We start from the raw sequence: 17,604 nt of genomic DNA on the forward strand, positions 1-17,604 counted from the left end.
TTTGAAATTACAGTTACCATTAACTAAGCACTCACACACCAACTGAAGTGAGGACTTCTGTTTATCTACGGTATTTATAGAAAGATGTTAGTTACTAAAGTTGGAATGCAGGTTCTGCTTTCTACAATTTAAAATATAAATAAATAAAATGTTTACAATGTAATTTGTTATGTTTTAACATATTGATATTCACATAAAGCACTCACATCAAAAAGATTTCTGATGGCATGCCAGTCTTCAAATTTGAAATGCATGCCCTCTAGTCTTTTCTCCTGCGTCTGTCCTTGCTTGTTGAAGGACCACTGGATATTTCGTGAGTTTGCCTCACTCAGCCGGTCACCACCGAAGAAAACTGGGGACACACCTTCTGGTCGTTTAGGCACATACCTAAACAGAATACACAAAAATAAAAAAAGTTAATCAACTGTAGACAGACTGCGCCAGGCTCTTTCACACATTTCCAGGTGCTGGAGATCAGTCGGCTTAGAACCCAGGGTAAATCATCGTCATTCGTCCCTTGAGAAACAGTGAAAGTGGTTAGATACTTACTTGTTCTGAAGATCAAAGAGTGCCTCAGTCAATTCTCCAGTTTTATTTTCATTTTTGAAAATAAGACCCAGGGGATGCTGTGGACAAAGACATACAGTACTGCCATTAAACTTTGTCTTATAAGCGTGAAAGTTGATTAACATCATACGAAGGCAAAGGTTGTAACATTTATGTTAGTCTGGGATAACTATTTGTTAGGCAAATGGCAGAGGGATTTTTTTTTGGTCAGATTTGTCTGTACTTACATCTGTGGATCGATGTGCCATTTCCTCTGAGTATTGATGTGGTATGTGATACACCACAACGCTTTCAAAGGGTTTGAACGCAGACAGGTGTTGGGTGAGCATCCGAGACCCGAGGACGATGGACTCATTCCGCAAGTAGTCTTGCGTTTCGGGTGAGGGGAGAGAATTACCAACGTCATATTCAAGGAGGTCTTCCAGTGGTCTTCGATTGCTGAGCTGATAGATGGGGATTCTGTCTTGAACAGCAGCGTGGTGGATCCAGTGCATGGACTCGTTGCTACGTTGGGAGGACTGGTGGTGTGTTCCTTTGAAAAAGTCCAAGTTGTCAAAAACGATGGAAAAGGTTGTTGGGGTCTGTCTAACAGGTGGGGTTGGTGGGGGTAGCGGTCCGACAGTCAACATCACTTCTTGGTTGGCGAGGTCACTGGTTGGTGGGGGAGGTGGTCGGACACTCAACATCAGTTCGCGGTTGGTGAGGTCACTGAATGGCAACACATCCTCGCTTGGTCTCTCTTCACCATCGGCATTCGAGTCTGTTGAATAAATGAAAGAACCATTTAGAAATGTTTGCACACACATTCACGACTTTTCAAAAATAGCAGATCTACAAGCCCGCCACGCGGCACTTGGTGCCGTGATTTGAGCTTGTGTATCTGCTATTTTTCAATGGTTAAAGCTGACAATAATTCTAGGCCTAAATGAGTTAATGAAACAGAGGTGGAACATGTTATCTCACCCATAATGTCAAGTTCTTCCATGAGGCCACCCAGCTCTTCCTGCTCCACCTCTGGCTCCACGTCATCCCCATCTACAACAGGCATCTCCAGGTATTCCTCGATTTCCAGCTTTAAGGCTTGAACAGCCTCCCCACATGCGTTTGCCAACTCATGCTGCTTCCCAATAGCATTGCTGTAATTGGTAGTGATGCCCATTTTGCAAAGCCGTTCAAAGACACGCTTCTTTGCCCCCCCAAAATGTAATATGGCGTTTATATAATGGGCAAAGCCAGACAAGCGGGGATCTCTTCCTCTTATAGCTATGGCGGCTGCAGCACAAGTGGCAGGCAGAGAATTGTTGGTGATTTTGGAGAATATGTCTAGCAGGAATGGCGATAGACGTCTGAAATCTGACTCTAACTTTTCAAACGAAAAGGATTTCAGATCAGCGGGTGATGTCTTCCACAGCATACAATCACCATTCACGCTACAGAAGGTGGTGCATTCAGCCCCAATTTGTGCCAGAACTTGATCCTTGACTGCTTTTGCTAGGTCCCTGTGACCTAGAATCTGTTTTGCAGCTGTTGTCCATTTTTTATTGGTGATGTTGGTCACAATCCCAGCCTCTTCTGGACCCGAAACCTTCGAAACGGTTTTAGAGGGGTATTTGGTGATTACCTAAAATGAAAAAAAAAAAAATATATATATAGGAATAAAATAAAAAGTATTGAGATATTACATCAAACAACATCCCAGGCACACTCATATCTCTCTCTCTCTCTCTACTGAAAACCACCTAAATACACAGACATACAGTTGTAGCTATCACAGCCTGTATGTCGGTGTAATTTTAATATTATTCTTTGTATTGCTAAAGAAATTGACAAGTCTAACCAGATTCAATAATGACGTAATCTCCAGTCAGTATATCCTAGTTGTATAGTTGGTGTGCACAATGAGAACTTTTTAAAAACGATGTTAGTTATACTTTTCAATCTTCAGTCTGTCTGTTCTCAGTCACTGGTAAGTACAGTATTTACTACAGTACTTACTACAGTATTACATTTACATAAGCAGTTTCTGTTGGCCAATTAGTGGCCATTAGTTTCTGTTTTAGCTATTGTTCAGAAGATTCATCTATAGATCAACTGAGAGCCCAAATATTCTATTGTAATTATTGGCTATACAACACATGTTAATGCAGGCATATTTCAATCAAACTCAGAGACCCCTCATCGAAAACTATTTTGTTCCAGGGACCCCCAGGAGGCAAAGATTTGATTTCAGTCTATTATGCATCTAGCTTAAGACCACATGTCCGTTGAGAAACTAAAACAAATACATTTTGATTCCATTAATTCATACTTTTACTAATAAGCATATCGCCACTGTCCAGCACAGTGTTTATACTTTTACTTAAGTAAAATATGCGAGTAATCTTTCCACCATTGCAAATAAGCATATCGCTACTGTCCAGCACTGTTTCATCATGTAAAACGGACGCCCAAAACTAGTGAAAATAGCTAGCACGATGTGCTTGTACATCTGCTATTTTCACAGGAATCAACAACAAAATAACAATCTTACCTCAGTTAAACTTCGCCGTGCAGAGGTTTCTGGACGACCAGGACTTTCTGCAGATGGTGGTGGCATTACATTTGCCTGGCTGCAAGCGGGGGACTCTACACGTTTCTTTTTCTCATCCCTTGGGGTTTTCGTTGGTGAATCTCTGGCCCTTTTTTCTGAGAGAGAGGAAGATGACCCATGGCTTGATGAGGTGGTAAACGATGCAGCCGACACCGGTCTGCTCGATGGAGCCGACGCTGGCCTGCTCGAACCGGGATCATTGCGCGACGGTTCTTTTTTAGAACCATTGCCAAACGCTGCTGCTGCGCCCGACGCTGCTTGGTTAAATCCAGGTCCATTTTCGTCCTCTTCCCATTTTCTGAACGTCGGTAATACGGTTTCCAAACGCTTTACTACGTTTTCACACTTAACACAAGAACGACATGATTTGCTCCGACGGTCAGTCAAAGTCAAGCCTATATTGCGGAGTCGCTCGAAAATATTCGTGTCCCTCGGATTTTTTTTTCTCTCGAAAACTTGTGCACTATGTCTAATTTTTCCCGTTTCCCCAGTTCTCAACCCTTCCTTGCAAAAACGACAAAAATCGTTCACGTCCATTTCCTCTCTGTCTACATTAAAGTATTAACAACACAAGAGCACGAGTATACTGCTAACGTTGTAGTTCCTTCAGCAGCAGCCTGAGTCTGTACCACTAACTACCGGCGCTTCTGGCTTACGTAGCAGGAAGCGCTGCTCTGCGCTGCTCTGATTGGTTTGTGCTCTAGCCAATAGAGGCCGGGGGAACGGATGTAAGCCCGCCCCTAACCTACGTCAATAGGCTTTAGCCCGCCCCCGCTGAAGTAGAATGTCTGCCCGGAATCTCAGACTCTCCCCCCACGTAGTGGGGTGTGAGATGTCGGACGCTAGCAGTCAGGCAACCCCAAAATGACTCACGTTTGGCCGTGGACCCCCATCTCAAAATATCTTGTTCCAGTCACAAATGTTCGCTTCCCAAAAATATGTATTCAAATATTCAAATGTGTGTGTGTGTGTGCGTGTGCGTGTGCGTGTGCGTGTGCGTGCGTGCGTGCGTGCGTGCGTCTGTGTGTGTGCGTGCGTGCGTCTGTGTGTGTGTGTGTGTGTGTGTGTGTGTGTGTTGTGTGTCAGTCAGTGAATGATGTATTTAATGTTTACTGTGTTGTTTTCTCATCAGATTTCCATCGTCTCACTCTAGACACAAACACAGCACACGGAGCCCTCTCTCTGTCTGAGAACAACAGGAAGGTGACACGTGTGTGGGGACAGGACCAATCATATCCTGAACTTCCTGACAGGTTTGATGGATGGGTTCAGGTTCTGTGTACAGAGGGTCTGACTGGACGCTGTTACTGGGAGGTAGAGGGCAGTGGAGTGGTTCAGATAGCAGTGACTTATACAGGAATCAGAAGGAAAGGAAGTGGTGATGACTGTTGGCTTGGACACAATAACATGTCCTGGAGTCTGGACGGTGATGGTAATAGTGGTAACAGTTACAGTGTCACTCACAATAATAAGCAGACTGACCTCCCTGTCAGGGCCTCTAGGGGCTCCAACAGAGTAGCAGTGTATGTGGACTGTCCTGCTGGGACTCTGTCCTTCTACACAGTGTCCTCTGACTCACTGACACACCTGTACACCTTCCAAAACACATTCACTGAACCTCTCTATGCTGGGTTCTGGGTTGGTCTTTCAGTGTGTCTGTGTGAGCAGAGATAGAGTCTCTATGTGAGGGTGACATCAGGTCGCCATGGTTACTCAACATGTTTGAGTGTGTGCAGGTTGTCATGGTGACTCATGGACTCCATATTTGGGCATGAGTGACTCACGGTGACATCACAGTGACATCATAATGATGATGTAATCAGCAGCACAGTGACATCACACATTCCAGCTCCTGTAGATTCAGTGTTTCTCTGACGTTGTCATGACAACACCCCCATGTGTTTGACCTTTGACCCCGGACCCCCATAAGACAACATTTGTGTCGTAAAAATGTTACAAATGACAAAAGAAACACAAACATTCTCCCTAAAATAGCAGATCTACAAGCTCACAACATGTGGCAAAAAAGTCAAATGTTCAAACGGGGGTCCCTGGTACAAATATGTTCAAATGGGGGTCCCTGGTACAAATATGTTCAAATGGGGGTCCCTGGTCAAATCCATGTTAATGTCAAACTCTATGGTATAAAATGAGTCATCACCACAGGGAGCTTTAGATCTTAGATTAGATCAGATAGAAGTGCACAAACCTCCACTCCACACATTTATAAATATGTATCATAAATACTGTCCATCAATGATGATGATGTAAATATCAGTGTCATACTTGTGTCTCTTATGTAGATACAAACTCATATTTTATGTATATTTTATTTTTGATATTTTCAGAGTAAAACTGTATATTTGATCATGTAATTGTCACAGTATCAATATTGTTTCTTGTACATAAACCTTTATACTGAACCACTTGAACCCCATATACTTTATTGACTGGGGTTCCCCAGGGTTCTGTAATTGGTCCCCTGCTTTCCCCCCACCTCTACACCAGATCTCTTGGGTGAAAATAGCAGATCTACAAGCTGTCTAATAGCTAAGATCTACGTCACAAAGTGACACATTGAGAGCAGTGTTCATTTTGACAGAAGATTTATGTCATATTTTACTAATTATTTGCATTTATTTATTTCTTTTTAGTCTAGTTTTAGTTGACTAAATGTCATAACATTTTAGTTGACTAAATCAACCGTTTATTTAGTCGACTAAAATGTATTCTTGGAGGGCCGTGATGATGCCTGATTTATACTGAGCTGTCTGCCAGAAAATAGAAGATCTACAAGCTCACAGTGTGTCTGTGACGCATTGTGTACTTGTAGATCGGCTATTTTCAGAGAGAGTTACACCCGAGCTCTACCAAACATAAAATGACTTGTCTTTTAGTTCTACTGGATCTCTTCTCCACCAGTCCCTCCCTGACATTTTAGTCTAGTTTTTATTTGTTGATGAAAATGTAAATATATTTTTGTCAGAATGTTGTCAATCACTCTGGATTCAAACATCTACTGAATGTGTTGTTAATGAACTCAAATCAATCATTGTTTATTCATTGATTCATTATCAGATCATTATTTCCTCACTCATTCCATTATTGTGCTTTCATTGAATGTTAATGTGATGCTGTTCTCATTGTTCACATGTTATTGTATGATCATGTGTAGAAGTAATAATTGTTTAATAAATTGATTGTTGACAGTCTGTCGTTGTTCCTGTGTATTAATATTCATAGTGTTGTCATGACAACATGGCCACACAGCTCATTGGTCATGTATAATAACTAGGTTGGATTAGTTGGAAAAATGCCTTTTTGTTTGTTTGTTTGTTTTGAAAACTTTATACCAGTTACAGTTACCTTGTAGATTTAGATTATTATTACAAAACCTCTTCACTTTCAACACTTTATAAACATCGGCTATTTGAAAATAGCAGATCTACAAGCTCACACCACTTATATATCTGCTATTTTCAAAAGATATCCATACATTTTTGAAAACTTGTGAAATGAGACGTTCACTTGTAATTGAGTGAAAACTGCTGTTTGGACGCCCTCTAGTGTCCGTTAGCAGAAGTGCTTCATATGATGTCTGATCATGGATGTCATGTTGTTTTTTAGATGTTTAAATAGTTTTATTTTTACACTAGATTTAAATTCATGGATGCACTGGCTGTCTGCGGCTCTGTTTTGGTCTCATATGTATTGTATTGTGTTTACTAGTCATTTTAAAACCCATTTGTAGCCGATCCCGAGAATACTCGTGAAAAATACTCGAGTACTCGGAGTGCCGATCCCGAGTATACTCGCGTTATATACTGTATACAGTTAAGCTGGCAATCTTACCGTACGGACTCGCCGATTCATCATCATCGCAGATCCACGTGCACAAAATAGTAATCCCTTAACATGGTAGCCGACGGTCTATCTCATCTTTAATGTCCATTATCTCCAAAAAAAACTTTTGAAGCCAAGGATGGCATTAGTTTCTCGCTATTACAACACAAGCTGAAAGGCAACGATCGGCCATTACTGCAACCGCATGGGATGATGACCACTTCCGGTGACTGACGTCATGACGTCAAACAGGAAATGTTTGCGCAATGGACTTCTGTGGCCTTCAAAATAAGAGATTTGCCGCGGACGGAGCCTGCGAGAGGCAGCCTGTACATTTTAACCTGTTCATGTCGCACAAAATGAGTTAAGTAACTAAGTACATTTACTTAAGTACTGTGCTTAAGGATAATTACCTATTAGGTTTTTGTACTTTACTTGAGTATTTCCAATTTCCAACAGGCCTACTTTTACTTCTACTCCACAACATCTCAGACCCAAATATTGTACTTTTACTCCACTACATTTATATTGAAACTTTAGTTACTTTGTAGATTTGGATTATTATTACAAAGCATCCATCCATTGATAAGCACTTAATATTTAGTGTTGATATATGTGTGGAGATACAGGCCTTAAACAAGGAGCTCCAAACACTTTGTTGGGCTCAAAACAAAATGAGATCCAGGCTTTTTGCAATCAGAGCTCCGAACAAATCTCTCCTGAAACTCACAACCAGTGGTGGAAAAAGTAGAAAACTCACATTATTTACTTTAAAGTTATACTATGTAACTTTTTTTATAAAACAAATCCTAAAATTGTCCTAAGTATTAAATCGCTAAAGTTTTAGAACGCCCACTCCGTGAATTTCAGCTCTGAAAGCCTTTTCTTTATATATTTTCTATGAGCCGTGAGGGGGGACGATTTTCGCGGCATAATTACGTCACTTCCCATTTTCTGTATCCGCTGTCTACCGGATCACACACTACCGGCCAATCACAGCGAGTCTTTCCCGGAAGTTTATTTAGCCTCGAACAACAACAGCTTTTGGCCGCTGTTTTAGTAGCTATTCAGTCCAGAGCTGAACCACCATGGAAAAGCAACAACCTCAACTCCCGGGAAGTTCTGGAACTAAACCCCCACCCGCAAAAAAGAAAAGAACAACAGAATCATCTCAACAACAAAAGGAATATCACCAGAAAAAGCAGAAATCGCGGATTTACCTTCTTCATATGCACGAGAAGTGGGAAAAGTTGAAGAAAGAAAAGAAATACACCTATGATTGGGAACTTGCTCGTTTTCTTTTAGCCTGGTAAGTTTACTAAAACTGAACGTAGGCTAATTGTTACTTGTCATTTTGTCATTGTTGTACTTAGAATTGCAAGTGCATACGTTGGTATACAACTTGTTTGTGTTAGGCATATATGTTGTTTAGCGACGCTGGACAACGGCTAGCACTAGCCTTCTGCAAACCGTCGTGTTTCTGCAGCCCATTGTCTGTGTGTGTGTGTGTGTGTGTACCCGTTCTTACTACCCAGTGAGAACCAGAAAGCGTTTATAACCAACAGATTGAGAACATTGTTGGAAAGTGCGGTCCTCACTCCTCACTAAAATTAGGGGTTGTGTTAGGGTTAGGTTTAGGGTTAGGGGTTAGGGTAAGGCCACAGGACTTGCATAAAAATGAATGGAAGTCTATGTAATGTCCTCAGTATGTAGTAAAAACGAGTATGTGTGTGTGTGCGTGAATACTCCGAAAGACATTGTTATTGTCTCTGGACTACTCTTACATTTAGCAATCTTATTCTGATATGAATCATACTGCGGCGATCCACTCTTCCTCTCGCCGTTATAACTCTTGTACACTGAAAACGTCTTCAAAATAAACGTGAATTATAATTTATGGCTAGCGATCCAGCATTCCCCCAAAACTCGCAATGTTTTGTTTAGGTTGGTAGCTTAGCTTGTCGTCTTTTCAAAGCTATTCATCCCTCCCTCAAACTCGCAATCTTATTTTTTTTATTATCTTTGGTCTGTTTTACAAGTGCAAGCTTTATTTGTTTTCTTTTTGTCAAAGCGTTTTGGGGTGCTAATTTGTAATGTAGGAACTACACTGGAAATACCGGTACCTGCAATACCGCTAGTGACCACTACCACTACTTGGGAAAGTTACATGGTATGCCTTTAAGTAAAAATATCAATACCACAATGTAGACATAGAAACAGACTGTCAGTGATGCCAACATACATTAAGGAGCTCTTAATACATTAAAGGGATACTTCACTTTCAAAAGAAAAAAAAACTTTTGGTCATTTTATCATCTAATCAGGCTTTTATGAACACCCTGAACAGATTTTAATATGCTTCAATCAATATTTAGATATTTGATGTAAATGTTATCAGGAGGCCTGATCCAGAGCCGCTCTACATACACACCCATTGTAACTTGTAACTCCATTTTAACCATGCTAGATTCATCAAAAACACACATTATTTTTTTCTGTTGACTCATACTACCCTCCTAATACATTCGATAACGTTTTTCATTTCTTTTTAATAATTCTTTGGGAAAATGGAAAAAAATGTAATACAACAATTAATTATATAAAAAAAAAAAAAAAAAAACACGGCCTGTATAATAATGGGTGTTTTTGATGAATCTAGCATGGTTAAAATGGAGTTTGAAGTTACAATGGGTGTGTATGTGGAGAGGCCATGGGCCTGGAGGGCCTGGTAACATTTACACCAAATATCAAAATATTGAATGACGCAAATTAAAATCTGTTCATGGTGTTCATAAAAGCCTGATTAGACGATACAATGACAAAAAGTTTTTTTGAGAGTGGAATATCCCTTTAAATATTGTTCTTTATTCATACTTAATTGAAACCATTTTATTTGTGAGTGTGTGTGTGTGTGTGTGTGTGTGTGTGTGTGTGTGTGTGTGTGTGTGTGTGTGTGTGTGTGTGTGTCTCGCGCGCGCGCCTCCACTTGCCAGCCAGAGTGAGAACCAGCTGACAATGTATCCGCTATGCGATGCTCTAATCACGGCCACACAAGCTTTTGGAAGTCGGCGTGTCTCCCTCCCAAATTACCGCTGTTTCCTTGGCTTCATAGCCGAGAAAATGAACTTGAAGCTGGGCTGAATGTATGAGAAGACAGAAATTACCCCCCCGAACCGGGGACGACGACCCATATTTGGATTTGGACAGTGCCGAACCGAAATGATTTAGGCTCCTTATTACAGTGTGAATCGACCCTTAAGCAGCAGGAGAAGTGGAACACATCTCACCTGAAGAGCCCTGGCCTGGAGTTTAATACATGTTGTGCTTTACTGACGTGAGTCCACTGTTTGTGATCTGCCTAATGACAATACTTACCATTACCTGTGATGTACTTATTAGTTATTGTGCTTAATGATGATCCTTATCTGTATGCTTACTTAAAGTATGACTTAGTTTAGTTCAAGGAAATGCGGTATTCACCAGTGTTAAATGTTTGTATTGTAGCCTAAGTTCCTTGATCATAATGTTGTGAGTATATTGCCTAACTGTATTATATGTAATTGATTGTATTAAATATCTCTGTATTTTAGAATAAACCACATCATAAATCACCTTCTGGAGCTCTTTGTTACATCCTGACCGATGTACCCATGGCGATGTTCAATATCCTGACTAGCCCTAAACTTTAGAGAAGCTATCCTACTTGACACCACCAGGCATCCATGCATATGTGGCAATGCCTAAGTGGTACTGTATGTGACTGTAGGCCCCCAGAATTGCAACTTTTAATTAAAACTGCAGATTTTTACAGTGTAGATTGGATTTGTGGTTCACTTTTGCTATGGTTTGTTGACTTATGAGTTCTGACTCTAATTAATTTTCTTTGTCTAGTTTCACTGACTGTACACAATCCTGAGTCCTATTTCATGTGGTATTTACAGATTTTTCTTTCCTTCCTCCATAATTGTGACAAGGAGTGCTACCTGTGTTTTGGTAAAGAGGAGGACGACCGCCGAGCAGAGTGGCTTCATCCTTGTCTCTGTCGACGGTCCAACAAGTGGGTGCACAAGGTCTGCCTGGAGCGCTGGGTGGAGGGGGAAAGCGCGCTCCTTCGAACGAGCATCATTTCGAACGAGCATCATTTCGACCGGAGGGTTAGCGACTCACTCCACGGAGGTTAGGGTTAGGGTGAGGGTTAGAGTCGGGTGTCGAAAAGATAACCTGTAGTAACAGAATCTTGTGATTCAGGAGGCGTGGAATTTGATGAACCAGGCACCTCTCCTGGTCAGGCTTGCCAGCATCCCCGCCATCTTCTTTCTGGGGAGGAGTCTGTGGAAGAAGAAGAAGGTCACCCACCCTATCATCCTAACTACCCTGAGGAAGATGAAGCAGTAGAGCCGTGACAGGAAACACTCACATATCTGGCATCTGAACAGCCCCTCATAACGCATGTTTCTTTTTTATTGTTCTGCACAAGCTGAGCTAATACTAATACCCTGCCTGGAGTGGACTATATGTCCAATTGCCCATGACTACTGTAAACGGACCTAAGACAGACTGATTGATGTTAGTCTACTCACTGTTATAAGCCATATGCTGACCGTTACTGCTATGCACATTTAGTGCACAATGAATTTCACGTGCCTTTTACTCTGCGATTGGTATTGTTTTTTACAATTGTTATTGACAATAAAATGTCACCTTGATCAAGGACAGTGAGCAATTATGTACCTAGAAAATGTAGAAAACAAATCTAAAAATGTGATGAAAAGATGTTTTTCAATCAAACCATTTTGAAATACACGCACACGCATGCACACACACACACACGCTCCCTCTCTGAGTCCTCCTCCACACCCAACCCGCCCTCGTGGACACAACACTTGTGCAACAGTTTGTCATCCACAGAGCAGTACAAGTCATTGTCAATGCTTTGACACTGCCATACATCCACTTGGCTTTCGGACTAGCCATTTGGGTCAGTGTGCAGTTCCAGCTCATCTGAGCTCTTTTCAAGCCACATGCCCTCCATAGACAGATTTTCATACATTGTCGGATAAAACAATCTTCACAGCAAACTGATCTTAGAGCCCCCGACAGATCAGCTGCTGGCTCATCATCCAGTGGTCTCCTTACAACATGCACTCAGTAACCCTTGGCACACAGTCTGTGAGCGGCTTCTGATTAGTCTGTATTACATGCCCCGGCCACCAACCAGCGGTTAATGGTTAATCCATGTGTAAGGCGGCCAACTCTCACATTAACAGCCAGTGTTTAAACTGGTTCAGTTCAGTATCAAGTTCAGAACATCTTAATTCAATAAATCTCAGTACACCATTACTTGTCTGTGTCGTACTTATTACCAAATATTCAAAGAGTGTTGCCGGACAACGCCAGTTGGTTGAAACCAACGAAACCATAAAAGGTTACTTGAAATAACACAGGTTCGTTTTCTATACTTGAGAGAGCAACCCTTGGGGACTGTAAACCCCGGAGAGAGAGACGAGACCAAACAACAGTTTCAGGGGGTTACAGAGGTACATTTAATTATTTATTTCCCTTTACAAGGCATCTTCGCCATGGTACATATAAAAAAGAAAGAATCCTAACTAAAAGCGCCACCGGTTACACAATCTAAAAAAGTGTTGTATCATATAAGATTTGAACTTTATTTCTCTTTAATAGTAAAACCCAACGTTAAAATACTAATTCTTCCAGGCAGAAACCCGCAATAAAAGCCCTGTCAGTTGACAATAAAGTGCCGGTTACTTAGCTACTTGTATTTGGTGACACGCAGCGTGGAAAGCCACAGAGCGAAACGTCACCGGAGCGCCAAGATAGAGTCGCACAACTACTTAGTTACTTTAGCAACAGTACAGTGTAATCACTCTGATACGTTATACTTAATCTCTCAGCAGAACTCAACAATCCCTTTACTCAATCCTCCCGCACTTCATGCTCAGTTACTTTAGCGACAGCACGACAGTGTAATTCCTCGTACTTAATTACTCAACAGAACTCAATAGTACATTTACTCAGTTTCTCCCACACTTCATGCTCAGTTACTTTAGCGACAGCACGACAGTGTAATTCCTCGTACTTAATTACTCAACAGAACTCAATAGTGTCAGTGACTCAGTTCCTCTCACACTTCGTGCTCTGTTACTTTAGCGACAGCACGACAGCGTAACTACTTGTACTCAACCACCGCTCAGCAGGGCAACTCGGGGACCAGACAGCTTCAGTACACGAGCATGGACATCAGGGCACCAGGTACGTCTCTCACACGTGACACATCTACTCCAGCGAACCTGAAAGCACAGGAGGAAACCGCCAGATGACTGTTTCCAAGGCTCCGATAGTACTACTCCCCAAAGACAGCGATATATCAGGACAGTGTGACTCAGGACAATACTCACACACAAAGGCAAGCGTGATGCTTGCCTCCTGCGTTGATACGGCACGTCACACTGTAATCGCCTCTCCACACAGCCGGCCAAGCTCGACCCCTCCGGTCCAGACACTCTCGTCTCCCCAGGATGCTGGATCTGGTAGGTGAAGGCCCATCTCTCCGTGGCTGGTTCTCTGATATAGGTAACAGATCGCTCACAGTTCGTCACTTAAAGTTCATTGCTCGTGTACCGCGTTCCACCCTAGCTGCTCGCTCTTGTCTGTCCGCCCTGCCCGGTGTCTTCTGTTCAACTGAGCCCGCTCACTCATTCATACCCAGAGGCGCTTGCTCCACCGCCCCCCTCATTGGTCCGTGATGACATCACCCCACTCCCATTGGCCAAGTCTCTTCTCCTAGTTACCCAGTCACAACCCAGTACACCCAATGTCCCGGGAAAGCATTTCGTCAACTTCATTCACAAAACAGAGCATCATGAGGGGGAAAAAGAATATAAATTAATACACACTTAACGAACATACAAATGTGCATTCCAACTTGCAAAATAAAGAAATACAACACATCGCATGTAAAAGTAAAGAAAATAAAAATAAAAATAATAATACCCTCTGACGCTCCCCCTCACACATGCACTAGTAGGCTATGAGCATGCAGCATTCTCCAGCATTGCCCAGTCCAACAGAACAAAAGAATATCTTCATGTCCATTAAAAGCAAAGCAGGGTGAAAAAGAGGGCTCGGTACAGAGAGGAAACACAAAACAGCACCAAACAAAACTCATACATGACTAAAAAATGAGGCTGAAACAGGATCAATAATCTATTTATCAGTGTCATCGTTCAACTCTTGATTAACCTTTGTAATATATATTTTTTTTTTCAACCTGCAAATCTCTTGTTCAGTGAGAGCCCCCGTCCTTTTTTCTTCATATTTAATTTGGCTGATTTCACAAACTTCAGTTTTCCAGGGAAATGTTTTAAAATTAAAAAAAAAAAAAAAAAAACATTTTTAGTTTTCTGCAGAAATTGTTTCATTTCCGACAGCTCATAACAACCTTCCCCACTAAACAATTTGAACTAGAAGTCTAAGTTTATACGTATAAAAATGGTCTACCAGAGGTATAGATGCAAGTTTTTTAGACGTCTAAACTTAGACTAGACGTCTAATATACGTCTAATAGACGTCTAAGTTTATACCTGGGTCTAAATTTAGACGTCTAATTAGAGCCCTGCAAGCCCGACGGGACCCGACCAGGGCCCGGCCCAGCCCGCCAAAACGGGCCGGGCTTGGGCTCGTTTCGAAACTCACCAACGGGCCTAGGGCCGGGCCCGGGCTCAGAACCATGCTCGGAACATTTCGCGCTGTGAATTTCACACATGACATCTCTGTGTGTGCGCTTAGCTGGAATGGAGTGTGGTGTGTGCGAGGGGGAGTGCTGCCTCCCATAGCCTTCTAGGCTAATAGCCTTCTAGGGTATGGGTTCTATCCGTATCTATAGCAACACGGCTCTGATTGGTCGTGACATGAGTACATTAGCCAATGGAGAGCCGCAACGAGCCGAGGGCATAACGGCTTTTCTTCTGTCACACACTCAGACAAGTCGACTCTGCGTATACAGCGAGACTAGAAAATTAGGAGCACTACTGTAGTTACTAGTTTCACCCATTTCACCGTCATTTCTCAAATAAATAGCCCTGTAATGATTCCCCGACCTCCTGTATCAGTTACGGGATGCGTGCGTGCGTCTTTACTTTTTTTACGAGATAGCTTAACCCACGGGTGGCAAGCCGACAATAATATCAATATCTAATTGCTGTGAAGATATACAGTAACATAACAAACGGTGGGTGGAGGAAGATGTCTTGCATTGTGATGTGTGTGTAATTACTTGCTGTGCTGTTGTGTTGTGTTGACTTCTTTCTTATAATCAGAGCGCAAGACGAGCACAGCTATAGAGGGCTGTCTCCGTCCTCTCCGACCATAGTTTTCGTCCGAACTCAAATTAGGAGTAATCCTTTTCAGAAGTTGCAAGAGATGTCATTTTGTAGTTGAACCGGACCTTTCCGACGCAAATTTCGATGGTCTGTGACAGTATGGACTCCCCTTGAGAGTGCAGCTGCAGCGCGCAGCAGTGAAAGCCACGCACACAAATAATTAATTAAATAATAAGGTGACGGGCTTCGGGCCGGGCTCGGGCTTTAAATAGCGGCACCAAACGGGCCATGGGCCGGGCCTGGACTGAAGTCCACGGGCCAGGGCCGGGCCCACATTTTAGGCCCGTGCAGGGCTCTACGTCTAATAGACGTCTATTAGACGTCTAGTCTAAGTTTAGACGTCTAAAAAACTTGCATATCTATAACTCTGGTAGACCATTTTTATACGTATAAACTTAGACGTCTAGTACAAGTTTAGACGTATATTAGACGTCTAATATACCTCAAAATGTTTGCTGGGTCATCATCATTTTCCCAACCATCTGATTCAGAATCATGGGGGGCGTGCAGGGAGAGAGAGAAAAAAAGAAACATAACATAGAGCGGCATGTTATTATTATGTCATTATAGCCAAACCCTTGTTTTCCATAGGCGACTTTAGCTAACTAGCCAAAGTTCTGATTGCATGCATGCAGACTCATTTTTGCATGTAGGCTAATGTTCATACTTCTTTTTTCTCCTATTCTACTTCCTATGTATATATGCTCGACTCCTCTTGCAAATTTGAAATATGACTTTTTGTTGTGACTGTCTGATTCTTAAATGGAGTCTTAACTGTGTTTCTCAACCTTTTTGGGGCCAGTGCCCCTATTCAATATCCAGATCCCTTACCCACACCCAGTGAAAATTAAGGCTTTATTTTGTATTGTTGTGACCAAAGGTCGCAGTTAATGAGAACCGTTACATCTTGTCAGTAACGTCAGTAATTGTTGTGACATCACATTGTGACATCACATTCTGTCCTTGTCCCTTATGCCCATATATGGAGATCCCTGATGTCATCAATATTAAGCCCATAGCTTGGAATGCCCATATACTGTACGAACATATTCTCTGAGTCTCATGTGGTCTATAACATAAGACATCTATGATGTCAGACGTCAGTCATCCATATTGGGAAAATATTTTGTACACATTTTGTCCAACTTAAACAACCAACCGCAACTCGAATCACACTTGCAAATGAATTCTGTCCTGTGTGAATTCCGTCCTGCGCGACCTTCTCAGCAAGAAGTATCGTGGTTAGTATCACGGTCAATATCATGTCAGTATCATGTCGATAGCCAGTATCGTGGTCAGTATCATGTCATTATCGTGGTCTGTATCAGGTCATTATCATGGTCAGTATCATATCACTATCGTGGTCTGTATCAGGTCATTATCATGGTCAGTATCAACGTAATAATGATAATAATAGTAAACAACTTTATTTGTACAGCACTTTTTAAAACAGGACTTACAAAGTGCTGAACAGCAGTTGAAGCATACAATATATAAAATATACAAGTTTACAAGCCTATGGACATAGCCTATGGACATAGCCTATTGCACAAGTTCTAGCAAGCAGTCAAATACATATAATTCTAGGGGTTCTTGGCATTAAAAACTTTGAACACCACAGATAAAGAAAAACATACGTATTTCAGAAAAGAAAACATCAGGATTTAGAAGACAGTTTTAGGTATTTTTCAGGTCAATGGGTTCATTTAGGCCAGTGGTTCTCAAACTTGGGTTTGGGATGCCCAAATTATTTTTTGGGGTCCCCTGATGATTAGCTTAAAGGAGCTATAGTCAACTTTTTCATTGTAGGGCCGAGACTTTGTTTACATCCTAGTCTATAGACTAGAATGTAAACAAAGTGTCAGTCTGACAATGGCCAAAATGATTATTTTATCATTATTTTACGCTTTGTGGTCATTTTTGAATATAGAAACACATATATGAAGCTTATTTTTTTATAAAATATTTTTGAAACATTATTTTTATTTTAGCATCCGTTTTTCAAGAAAAAGTTGACTATAGCTCCTTTGATGTATTTTTTTGCTCACTCAATGGTAGACAAACCAACACACAGTATAAGAGTGGTTGGTATCTGCACATTTATAAAGTGACAATTTAAGGACTTTCAAGAACGTTTTAATACTAAACTAGCCAACCTCAAAGAGGCGAACATTGTGAAAATAGCCGATCTACATGCTTGTT

The 17,604-nt window shown here is 41.6% G+C and overlaps 1 protein-coding gene across 1 annotated transcript in view; it reads left to right on the forward strand.

The window, feature by feature from the left end:
• The window catches only part of LOC308299993 (protein NLRC3-like), a gene marked incomplete at both ends in the record, with an annotated part of 44,537 nt that extends 33,142 nt beyond the window's left edge, over nt 1-11,395 (forward strand). The window contains 3 exons of the mRNA XM_080743758.1: nt 4,290-4,795; nt 10,942-11,070; nt 11,249-11,395. Coding sequence (XP_080599884.1) covers nt 4,290-4,795; nt 10,942-11,070; nt 11,249-11,395 — 782 coding nt within the window. The remainder of the gene's footprint in view (nt 1-4,289; nt 4,796-10,941; nt 11,071-11,248) is intronic.
• Between the last annotated feature and the right edge of the window lie 6,209 nt (nt 11,396-17,604).

The sequence above is a fragment of the Nannobrachium achirus genome (genome assembly GCF_963921795.1).
Source record: "Nannobrachium achirus genome assembly, chromosome: 15".
NCBI classification, from domain to species: Eukaryota; Metazoa; Chordata; class Actinopteri; order Myctophiformes; family Myctophidae; genus Nannobrachium; species Nannobrachium achirus.